Source organism: Rana temporaria, chromosome 3 (genome assembly GCF_905171775.1).
Source record: "Rana temporaria chromosome 3, aRanTem1.1, whole genome shotgun sequence".
Taxonomy (NCBI): domain Eukaryota; kingdom Metazoa; phylum Chordata; class Amphibia; order Anura; family Ranidae; genus Rana; species Rana temporaria.
In genome coordinates, this window is record NC_053491.1 from 376189397 (window position 1) to 376202068 (window position 12672).

Genomic DNA, 12672 nt, shown 5'->3' on the forward strand with positions numbered 1-12672 from the left:
ATATCCATCTGCGACCACACGCAATTTTGCTGGGTATAGTGTGGAATATACTAGTGGAATGGCTCTCAGATGCTTCTTGATTTCAGTAAATTTCTCTCGGTTTTTAAACAGCAGTTAAAAAAATCTGAATTTATGGAAACCTTCTTGCCTTGTATTTCAAGATTAGGTTGTTGTCTAGCCAGCTAGAAAATGATTAAATCATTAAATCTCTGTCCTTGTAATGAAGAAGTATTAGCGGGAATGGTTGATCAGGGCCTCCTGGTGGTGGATCTCGAAATGGCACCCAGTGAGCCCTTTCCACAGAGAAATATAGTTTTCAATAAAGCCTAAAGCAGTGGTTCTCAACCTTCTAGTGGCGTGACCCCTTGATAAAATTTCCCAAGTTGTGGGGACCCCTAACAGTAAAATTATTTTCATAGCGTGGGTTGAAAGCACCCAAGACAAGACAAGTAATTTGCACCCCAAACCCGCGGACATTTAGCGCTCCCTGATTGTCTTCCACTCGTACAATATTAAAACTCCTTATAGAACATTTTAGGATGTACCACTCTTTCTCCTTTCTTTCCCTTTCATCTCTCTCTATCCTAATTCCTTGTTTTTTTTCCCATCCCTCCCTCTAACGGTCTTCCTTGATCAATCTTTTTTTCCCTTTTTCTTTGTTCCTCCACCTCTTATTATCTCACTTCCTGGGAGAACAGTGCAGGCTTCAGGAACAGCCCAGGATTTGGTGACCCCTGGAAAATCATCATTTGACCCCCAAGGGGGTCCCGACCCCCAGGTTGAGAACCACTGGCCTAAAGGGTTTTTGACTTCGGCTCTTTCAGGCATACAGACTATCGGAATATTACTACGTGTGAGCCTGTTCTACATATCCTCTACCCTTGCTGCGGTATTAGAGGACTTTGCCAAGATTAAAACGAACATCTTTTAGCAATGGTGGTATTTCATCCTCAACTGAGCTCGCTCTACGCTCTAAAGCAGTGGCTCTCTTATTTTCTGCATATCATGCCTAATGTGCAGTAAATCTTCTTTCATGCTCTTAACTTCAGTGGCGAGATTAGCAAAAGAAGAGCCATAAAAGTGTGCACTGCAGTAAGGATATCTTGCAGGGTGGGCTCCCTGTGTTCAGTGCCAGGGAAACTTGTTGCCGCGTGTAATGGCGATGAAAAGGTACACACTGCGGGTCCCAGGAGTTCTGCCAGCATTTCCTCTGCCACGGGTTGAGCCAGTTCTGCTTGCCTCTTTGAAGAGGATTGCTGAGCTCTAGACACCATGGGAGAAGTGGAAAGTTTGTGCAGCATCTTGTGCCTGCTCTGATCATCCAGCTTGGCTGCAGTTGCACTCTGTCTGCCCAACACGCTATGTCAGAGGGGGGTCCGCCATGTTGTGTCAGCCTCATGGTGTGAATGTTGTCTCCCTGCTGGCTAGTCATCTTTGCAGGCTTCACTGGATGGCTGTAAGCAGCTGCAGGAGTGACTCTACCCCGGAAGCAAAGTATTCGGTCAATTGCAACAGCTTTGAAGTCTCACAACAGGGGGAAATCTCAGGATACTAGCAGAGCTACTGTGAAGCACGTCTGCTCACATGAAAATCCCGGCCACACCCGAATGATGGCAGGTTTGTACTGACTCCTATTTTACATGAGTTTTAATGTGATTGATTAATTCTGAACACAGTTAACTCTCCAGATATAAGAGAGATATAAGAGGGTGTGCACACTTATGCAACCATATTGTTTTCATTTTTTATTTATTTTTATTCCCAACCTAAAAGACTTCAGTTTTTCCAATTAAGTTGTACAGTTTATAAGTTACATTAAAAATGTAGAAAGTTCTGCCCTCCTGACCCTCACCAATCCTATCGTCGCCCTACCGAATCTCCCGGCTACTATTTCAGGTCTCCAAATCAATCCACATAAAACGACTGCTTTGAATATTACCCTTCCGAGTCCAAGTCTTGCATCTCCAATCTTTTTTTCCCTACCGTTGGGCTGACTCCTCGCTAGACTACTTGGGTATCAAGTTGACTTCCTCTTATACTTCCCTTTTTTCTGCCAACTACTACCCACTTTTGCGCACTGTCACGGCTCTTATGGCATCTTGGCGATTCCCCACTCTATCTTGGGTCGGTCATATTCACGCGGTCAAGATGACCATTCTTTCCAAGGATTCTTTATTTTTTTGGACTCTTCCTGTTCGGGTCCCTGCTTTTAATCTGCGGTTGCTCCAGAACATACTGCTCTCTTTTATCTGGGCATATAAGCGCCCTAGGGTTTCTCGCTCTACCCTCTATGCCCATAGTTTGCGGGGCGGGCTGGGCGTTCCGGATGTTACAAAGTATTATCGGGCAGCTCAAATTGCCCAACTTACCATGCTCCATGCAACGTCCGATATTCCCCTTTGGGTTCTGCTGGAGGTGCCCAATTGTGCACTGGTCCCTATTTCAGCTTTATTATGGCTGCCCCCTAAGCTGCGACCTCCTTCTGTTAGCCCCCTTATGCTTCACAGTCTGAAATTATGGGACTCGATTCGGTACTCAGGCAAACTTATGTCTCCATTCCTGCCTCTACTCCCCCTCCTGAATAATCCCATGTTCCCGCCTGGCTCAGAACAACCCCACGTTTTTTCTTGGTGGCCTGCTCATGGGTTCTCATTAGTTCATCACTTTCTTCGCACCCGAGCCTTTCCCTTGTGGTCTTCGATTCGTGAGACCCATGATGCTCTGTCTACCGAATTCTTTCGCTATATTCAGCTGCGACACTGGATAACCTCCCTTCGGCGCCTTGGCTCCTTCCCGTATCAAATCACTGCCTTCGAGCGCATTTGTCAGCATTGCCGAGGTGCTCGCGGCACCATCTCTATGATCTATTCTTTACTTGCTTCCGGTAGCTCTTCTACTACCCTTACTTTGTGCTTAAATGGGAGCGTGACCTATCCCCTATAGATCTTGCAGACTGGAGTAAGGCCTGGTCCAGCGTAGCAAAATGTTCCATCAACACTGCCACGTTGGAGGCAGCTTATAAGGTCCTCCTACGCTGGTACTGGGTCCCAGCTCGCATTGCCAAGTCGAGCCCTTTGTGCACTGACAGGTGCTTTCGAGGTTGTGGTCATCGAGGAGATGAACTGCATACATGGTGGTCCTGCCCCCACTTAGTTAGATTTTGGTCAAGAATCTTTGGCCTATTATCCACTCTATTTCATGTCCCCTTCCGTAAGGACGCCAAATATGCATTACTCCATTGCCCAATCCCGGGCCTCTCACCAGCAGAAATTAGCCCACATACCTATTTATCGTTACCAAGCGGACAATAGCGAGATCCTGGAAAAAAACTTCTGTTTCATTCCCAGAGGTCAAGAATACCCTGACAACTATTATGATCCATGAAAAGATGTCTAGCGTCCTCCATGACTCTCATGCTAAATTTCTTAAGGTATGGGCCCCGTGGTGGTCCTATACCCTCCCTAGTTTGCACCCGTCTAGTCTGGGGCTCTAAATTTAATTTGTCCTTACTTCCAGCCTGAGGGTTCTTCCTTTCTCTTTCTTTGTTTCTGAGCTTTTGCTCGCTGTCCTGCTCTATTCTTCCCCTCTTTCTCCCTCTGTTGTGCATGTTTTTTTTTTTTGGTTGTTTTGTTTTGTTTTTGGGAGACGGTGGTAATTTATAATTAGTTCCTTTAATAGTATAAATTCTATTATGTGCTTTTATGTATACTTATGTGTGGGAACTTGTCTGTTATTCCCTTTTTATTTTTTTTTAAATACAATTTTAATAAAAATATTGTACCAGAAAAATGTAGAAAGTTCTGAAATGATTTCTTTGTCTCTTTTACATCACAGAAACCTGACATTTTAAACAGGGGTGAGTAGACTTTATATCTACTATTTCTATGCGTACAGCTGATGCCACTGCTTTGTGCTGGAAGCACACTCACTTGGTGCCCCCAGCACTGACAGCTGTGTTACCGATAGCTCCTGGTCACTATTCACAATTAGTAGCCAGTAGTAAGGTTCCTGATTATGTGATCACTGTGACAGACAATCACAGTGATCACATGGTCAGGAAGTCCAGGAAATACTTGTGGCATTAAGAAACCCTTTAAAGGAGCAGCAGGAATCAACTATAAAAGGGTGAATGCCAGGCTAAGATCCAGCATGCATCACTAATACCCAGCCATTGCCCTCCCATGTGACCAGGCACAGACCTGAGAATTAAATCCTTTGACTTTTCAGATATTGGCACCTCAGGAGGAAAAACAAGCGTTTCTTTCCAGGTCATCACTTTCCGATACGTTTCCTGCGGTGTTTCTGAACAGAATGGAGGATATCCTGTGTAACGCACAACAAAGACCTTTAATTATATCAGCCACAATAAATCACTGGCATAACAAGCACAACAATTAACAGAATTCCTTACATTTTATGTAAATGAATCAAACGACAATGATTCTGTTACAGAGTTCACAGAGTTGAGATCAGGAATTGATGAAGGAGCTTGTCACTTATCAACATGTCAACTACACAGCTATTTTTGGATGCAGTGAAAGATTATGCATCACCACAGGAAAAAAAAAAATTCTTATTTAGGATGAATGCTCCTTCACCCCTCTGCAAGTTGCAGATCTGCGACAAGCAAGCTGCAAGTGATCTGCATACTTGTTTAATCTTCAGTCATTCAATAAGTAATGAAGTCAAGAGAGTCAGCCTCTATAGACTGAAGCTTTAAAGTGATGCTAAACTATGGTTTAAAACAAACAAACAAAATACAGTATATTCAAGTATGCATTCTTGATTAGAAAAAGTACCTTTTATATTACTTTCAGCCTCCGGCAAATATCATATTAGAGTATTTACATTTGTTCTTTATGGTCCCACTGTATGTAGAACATAACCACCCTCTATTGCTCGCTCTTGGGATGGTCTAGTCTTGATGACCAGTACCCCGATTACCTGTAAAGGTCCCCCCTGCAATGGGATGTTGCTGATCGGCTCCTCTCGCCTCACATTGTCAGTGTGACATGTTTACATGTAACCGGCTGTGATCGGTAACACAGCCAATCACATGGGATCACATGGGTAAAGAGCCCGATCTTGGTAAAGAGCCGACGACACCGCTCTTTACCCAAGTGATTGGCTGTGTCTGATCACAGCGGGTCACATGTAAACAAGGAAGTGCCATTGATGGTCTCTCCTCACCTCACACTGAGAGTGTGGTGAGGAGAGTCGATCAGCGGGATCTTATCGCAGGGGAGACCTGTACAGGTAATCAGGGCACTGATCGTCAAGACTAGACCATCTCAAGCAATAGAGGGTTGTTATGTTCTACATACAGTGGGACCATAAAGAACAAATGTAAACACGCCAATATAAAGTTAGTAGTTATTGTCCTTTTAAAGCTGAAATTCAGGCAGATATAAAAAAACATGAAATTACATGAAAGTCTCAAGGCTTTTCACCTTAATGCATTCTATGTATTTAGGTGAAAAACCTTCTTTGCTGCCCCCAGAGTCACCCCCTTTTTTTTCACCCGAGTCCATCCGGTCCAGCCATGTGCACGAGCGTAGCGGCCGGCTCCATCCGCAGTTACTCTTCTCATTGGACAGATTGGATAGCAGCAGGAGCCATTGGCTCCCACTGCTGTCAATCAAATCCAGTGACACGGGAGTGGAGGGCGGGGTCACGCCACGCTGTATGTTTCAAAAGATGCAGCAACGGTGGCGCACCCCAGAAAAAGATGATCGGAACTGCTTTGTGCAAAACCTTTGCACAAAGCAGGCAAGTATAGGCATTTTTGTGATTTTTATTTACAAAACAAAAAAAAAAAAAAGCGTACCTTTACAATCACTTTAAACTCAACCAGAGGTTAGGCCTGAATTTACCCAATCAGCTTCTTACAGCCCAAGTACAACTGAACTTAAACTGAATCAGGGGAAAGCAGAACAAGGAGCTAATCAGTTCTGCTGTAGTGCTCATGTGCTACCAGGAAAAATGCCGATAGGAGAAGAGAGCAGAGCTAAACGCAGATGAGCCTGCGAGTTTACTGCTTCTCCTTTCAATGTCCAGTCACAGGCTGGGGGAGGGACAAGACCTCCAATGATATTTGACTGGAGCAGCAAAAAATAAAAAATAAAATCAGGCCTCTTGCCCCGCAAAGGTAGGGCTGTGCGTAGGCAGAGCTGTAAAAAAAATCTCAGGACTGGATAGACAAAAAAATAAATAAAAATCGATTACATATATTACATACATAATATATATTACATATATATTGTACATTCGCATTAGTCACTGCCCTCAAGGAGCTTACAATCCTAAGGTCCCCAACTCACATATACTAGGGCCAATTTAGACAGGAGCCAATAAACCTACCAGCATGTCATTGGAGTGTTGGGGGGGAAACCCATGCAGGAACACTCTATACAGGTAGCGCCATGGTTAGGATTAAAACCGACGACCATAGTACCGCTAGGGGGAAGTGCTAACCACTTAGCCAGTGGTGTTTAGCTTTGGCATCTTCAATATTTCTAAGCCGACAGGTTATCTGTAAAGTCACTCAGGGAACACGGTCCACATGGGGTCAGCAATTTGCTGTTTAACTTTTTTCCTGAATCTGCATCTGAAAATGCAGGCTATGCCCTCAGAGTCTGAACACAAACTGCAGCCTTAACCAAATTCCAATATTAGTGGAAAGTTGCAGTCATTTGTTGAGATGCTGCAGTCTGTAGATAAAGTAAAGTAGACTTCCTGAAGCGAGCGCTGCTGCAATATTTCATTAGATTCATGCTTACCTATTAACATCTCATACATGATGACACCCAACGACCACCAGTCACAAAGCTTGTTGTATCCTGTCTGCATGAAGACTTCTGGGGCTATGTAGTCAGGAGTCCCAACTGTGGAGTAGGCCTGAAACATGACACAAAAAATTATTAATAAGATCAGTAGAACACAATACACATATAATAACATAAAACGACAAAGAAGTGCAGAATCCTATACTGCCCAGATATGTTACATTTCAATGGTTTGCAGCATACATAACAATGAAAACCATTTACTAGCATAGCGTTTAACCAACCATTCAGCATAGCAACTCAGAATTTACCTTCTTTTTAGCCTGATCATGTGATAGTCGCATGGCTGTGATATCATCTGTCCCTATCAAATCACTCCAATTCACCATCATTCCTATAGTCAGTCTGAAAGTACACTGAAGAGGCATGGACAATTTAGCTGTTCAGTTCCAGCGTCTGAAAGCCCAACTCCCCTAAGTATACTCACCCCCCAACACCTCTTTATCTGCTGCAAGAATCTACCCGAATAAGCTCAGGTCTCAGAATTTACCAAATGTGTTCATGTTTACTACCCTCCCAAAGAGGCAGTGGTGTGGCCTAGCGTTCCCCACTCCATTACAGCAAAAGCGTGAGGCTCCAATCAATAATAATAATACATATGTAATAGCTCAAGGTGAATGTACAATATCTTTTACTTTTAGGAAATGTGCAGACCATGAACTGACAAAGTGCGTTCTATGTAATCTCACTATTCTATTACTGCTACCTCTCATATACGCTACAAGTTTTAAAATACAAATTTTAATTTCCCACCTTTGTACTTACCAACTGCCTCCTGTTCTTCTTCCATGTCTCTGCCTTCCTCTTCGAGTTCATATTCTGGAATGCTGACATGAAAAAGATTTGTTATATTATGGTGCACAAGATACATTCACTGCCCTATACATGAAACTTTTGTACAGGTTGCAAGAAAAAAAAGAAAAGAAAGCGCCACTGGTGGCAGCATACTAAGTAAATTGTTTTAGGTTGCCTGAGCTGCAAGGGGTCTGTTAACTCCTCTCAAGAACCTCTGTACCTTCTGAATGCATGTTCTGAGTGGTTCACAAATGGCTTTAGGGTCTCTCTACGTCAGTGTTTCTCAATTCCAGTCCTCAGGCCCCCCCAACAGGTCAGGTTTTCAGGATTTCCCTCAGATGAAAAGGCTGTGGTGATTACTAAGGCAGTGAAACTGATCAAATCACCTGTGCAAAATAATGGAAATCCTGAAAACCTGACCTGTTGGGGGGGCCTGAGGACTGGAATTGAGAAACACTGCTCTACGTGAACCTGCAGTTCATGTTATGCAAGGACACAGAAACAGGACTATATCACACTTACTGAAATCACTGGGAGGATTATGGCTCAGATTCCTGTAAAATTCGGTCCGGTGGGCTTTCTTCAGTCCCGTACAAAGACCAAAATCAGACAGCTTGACGTGACCCTGTAAAATGAACCAGGTTATTACAATTGTACATATTACATGGGAATGGAAGACTCAAAGTTAACAAAATAAGAAAAAAAATATAGGACTTTTGACTTACCTACACAAATCCTTATCTAGCAGTATAGTACCCAACGTGAGACTTGTATTTAAAGACCATGGGCAATATGCTGCCACCTTTAGGTGATGGATACTGGCAAAAAACTTTGCTAGGGCTGCTCCTAGAGCATACCCAAATAACCTTGCCCACTCCATAAGGCTCCTGTTTTTTAGAAAGCAATAAGGAATAATCAAGACGGAGGGGCAGAGTCCCGTAATGTACATCAAGATAAGAAATTCACAGTAAGTTAAAATGCCTATTAATTTAATCATATAGGACAGGACACAGCACTCATACTCACAGATCATGAAATATAACCAGGCAATAGAACTGAGAAGTGGGCAACAATACAGCAACAAAGAACTGCCAACTAAAATATTCAGATTACAGCATGACGCTGTTTGAAGCTCACATCAGGTGAGGCCTGAAAGTTCCCCTGGTAAAACTCAGAGAACATGTGAAGACCAGGTGGTGGCCCTGTAAATCTGGGATACAGATGCTTGATGACGAAAAGCCCAAGAGACACCAAAAGCCCTGGTTAATCTGATAGGAAAATAAAAGGAAGAAAGGTTCTGGGAATCAATTGTTTGAAATGGGGTGTCCTCTACAAGGACCTCTAGGTGGAACAAAAATGGACTCAGTATTGCGAAAAAGGCTCTGTTCCCACTGCAGCGATGTGGGAACCCTGCAAATCCACTGTGGCTTCCTGCATTGCATGCCCCCCCAGTGGCAGTTCACACTCCCCTACCTATGCAAACTGCTGGGAGTGTCGGTTAAAAGTTAATGATACCCCCAAATCAGTTTGCATATTGCGTGAACACCCATGCGATCCGATTCTGCTGCGACCCAAAAAAAAAAAAAAAAGGGTCCTGTGTGAGTTTGGGCCGAAAGCGATGTGAATTCAGCTATAATATCTGTATGGCTCAAATCACATTGCACAGAGATTGCATGCGATTTCCATTGCACTCAGACAGCCCTAACCACATCAAAACAATGTGAGGAAATTTCAGGTCATGTTTTTGAGGCTGGGCAAAAGGGAGGGACAATGTCCTCGCTGAGGTGGAAGGAATACAATCAATCTGTGTATGTATGGGAAACGTGTTTGATTTAACAAGTCCTAGTATCCAGAGGAATCCATTTTGGCTTTGGAAAATTGGGTGCTGTAAGGCCCTTTTCACATGGGGTAGACTATACAAGTGGATGACAGTTTTGGGTCTACTCAGTTTCTGCAGAGTGGACATGGACAGAGCCTAGTCTGTATTATGGGTGATCCGGAGTAAACGGACTCCGCTGTTCATTTACATTTAACCGCTTAATCACCGCCACGAAAGACGTCTACAAGGCGGTTCCTTAACTCGCGCTCCCACCAAAAGAAAGCTATTTGTGTAAAAAAAAAGAACGAAAATTTCATTTGGGTACAATGTTGTATGACCAAGTAATTGTCATTCAAATTGTGAGCGCACCGAAAGCTGAAAATTGGTCTGGTTATTAAGTGGGATACGTGCCTGGTGGTCAAGTGGTTAAACAGCCTGTCATCCGATCTGCCAAGACTGAGCAGGGACGGATTCACTTCTGTTTTTTGCAAACCGGATCAGATTGGAGGTAGACAGACACAAGTCTGTTTACACCAGCCGGTCTATAGGGGTGAATAGGAGAGTTCGATCAGGTCTATCTGAAAAGCTGACAGGTGGACCTAATCGAACCCTTCCTTTGAAATGCCCTTTAGAAAAAGGCTAATCAAATGGTGTGATTACAGTAGAACACATCTGGAGCAAAGCCATAGCCTGTACATGGCATAAAATGCAGGGGGAGGAAAAGCTTTACACTGCCTTTACTACAAAATAAGTATCCTGAAATACCTTTCTCCATAACATCTTCAAATTAAAGAGGGTTTGCTTCTCAAGGTCGGGGGATAAGAGGACCTGTAGTATTTCTGGCCTTTGGAACATTTTGTACATTTGTAGAACCTTCAAAATAATTTGGACATAGTGGCAGAGAAATAAGCTTTTGTCAGACAGGCTGTATTGTGTGCGCCTGAGAAGAAGCTAAAGTCAGATGAAGGGATTGGCGTCAACACAGGACAAGGGAACAGCTTTTAGTCCCAGCAACCTTGGACCTGTGACCTGGCATTGCTAGTGAGGGCATCTCCAGTGGGATACCAAGACCCAGGAGTGAGGGATGGATGGGGTTTTGCATGTCCAGAAAAGAATCCCAGGCACAGAGTTCCTGTGGCTGGGTGCCTGTAGAAGATGGCGGCTGTAATGGCGTTTGTGTCCTTGGTAGAACAGGCGGTGAGAACCCATCTTGGAGGAGTGATGCAGTTACCCTTGTTCTTCTGAATCAAGAAAGGAGTGGGGGGGGGGGGGGGGGTACCGCAATAAAGCGAACTTCCAAATCCTCCGCTTATTAAAACCACACTATGCCCTGTGGATAGTTTTGTTAAAAGCCAGAAACTGGAGTCCATATGCAGGGGAACCCGGTCTTGCCTTATGCACAACACTGGGTCTATTAAAAGTCCAGGCTTTACTCATTACATTGGACATATCCCTGAAAGGTCTAGGAACTATGGAAATGGACCATGGCCCTGGGCTTGTATAGCACTCTGCAACTTGCACTTCATGCCAAGGTGAGCACATAACACAGGATCCAGTGCCCAAAGCAAAGTTTACAGGCTGTCCAATGTCCTGGAATTAGCAACATATAACCCATGGTCTATGAATACAAGTCCTGTGTCTTTTACTGTATGATTAGGATGAATACATTCCCTATTTTCATGTGTGGTTGATGACTAGCCTTCGGCGTGGACAATAATCAAATTTACCCCTAGATCATGCCCCAGAATTCATTTTTTCATTGTCCATGTCCCTGTAGCTAGAAAACACTTTTATTACTCCCTGCGACATCACTGGTTAAACTTATTGCAGGGGTGAAGCTGCTGGGAGGTCAGTTTGTAAATATGGACCCAGAACTACATCTCCCAAGAGCCTTATGCCTATACAGTGTGTAAGCAGGCTCTTGGGAGTCAAGGCACCAGCACTACATTGCTGAGAAAGAAATCAATGCTTTGCTGAGAAATGACCACCACCACAAAACCAGCTTGAAGTCAACAAAAGCCCTCCCTACACAGGCCCTTAAAAGTATGAGTAAATAAAGGCAAACCTTTTATGGTTTTAGATGGAGTGGAGAAGGATAAGAAGTGGGCAGAATTGTATTTCCCCCCAACAACAAATTTTATTGATCAAAGGTTTGTGCATACATAACTTAGTCATCCAAAACAGGAAGCAAACAAAGATAATATAGAAAGAAGGCACATTAACATAAAACAGGCTCAATATCTTTGCTTACTGTAACCCGCTATATCAGCTTGTCTATCGGATATGGTAGCGCCAATGTGGCGGAGTACAAACTTGCCCTCGTCCATAAGGACTACCTGTGCGGTCAGATTTGTATTGCCGTCTGTGCCCATGTAAGGGAGATTCCCCCTCTTAGTCCTGTTTATTATCAGCAAAAGTAAAAGAAAATTCCCAAATTTTGGGTTGTCCTCAGAACAGGGATAGTGGGGATATTTTTCAATGGGGACGGCATTTCTGGAGACAACCAAAGATTCCTTACTTTAAATGGATTTTCTCTCATTTCCTGTTTGGCTATGGGACAGAAGATGAAGGGAAATCTCCCCAATGGGACGCAGATGGCACAAAATAAACCTTACTGGGGTTAGAACCCTACTTTATCAAAAATAAAAGAAAGGTTTTGCCTTTAGTTCTTTTAGGCCTGTTCACACCTATGCCCAGTGAGACCCTCTCAACCTTATTCCCTAAGCTTCCTTCCCACCCTGCTTGAGGTTTTGGGCAATCCTGTTGACAATATATTGGTAGAGTAGGACTGCAAGGTAATAGCCCGGTCCAGTCAGCAGGCCCAGAAACACAATGTGGATGAACATCTACAATGAAAAGTAAAAGAAATCAAAAGCACCTTAGCATCCAACAACAGGTTGTCCGGTTTGATGTCCCGGTGGATGAAGCCCAGCTGATGAATTGCATCAATGGCCAATACAGTCTCTGCTATGTAGAACTGTGTTTCCTCTTCTGTTAAAGTATCTTTCTTCATTAGTAAGGTCATCATGTCACCTAGATGAGTGAGAGTTAATCTTTTCAATGGGGACACAAATAACAAGAGAAAAAATATTTTGCTAGTAAAGGACGATGTAAAAACCCTTGTAGTCAGGTATTTATGACAGTGTTTCCTAAAAGGAAGGCTCCCTACCACTTCCTGTCCAGGTGATGGATGTCAGACAAAACAGAAAGTGA

The 12672-nt window shown here is 43.6% G+C and overlaps 1 protein-coding gene across 9 annotated transcripts in view; it reads right to left on the bottom strand.

Moving 5' to 3' along the window:
* The window catches only part of STK38L (serine/threonine kinase 38 like), an 88262-nt gene that overhangs the window by 18769 nt on the left and 56821 nt on the right, over positions 1–12672 (bottom strand). For 6 of the 9 annotated variants that reach the window (XM_040345587.1, XM_040345585.1, XM_040345592.1 and 3 more), the window contains 6 exons: positions 12338–12492; positions 8163–8265; positions 7599–7672; positions 7097–7201; positions 6780–6897; positions 4200–4323 (listed from right to left, as the gene is read on the bottom strand). In XM_040345587.1, coding sequence (XP_040201521.1) covers positions 4200–4323; positions 6780–6897; positions 7097–7201; positions 7599–7672; positions 8163–8265; positions 12338–12492 — 679 coding nt within the window. The remainder of the gene's footprint in view (positions 1–4199; positions 4324–6779; positions 6898–7096; positions 7202–7598; positions 7673–8162; positions 8266–12337; positions 12493–12672) is intronic. The other 3 variants (XM_040345591.1, XM_040345590.1, XM_040345586.1) reach the window with 2 other exon arrangements.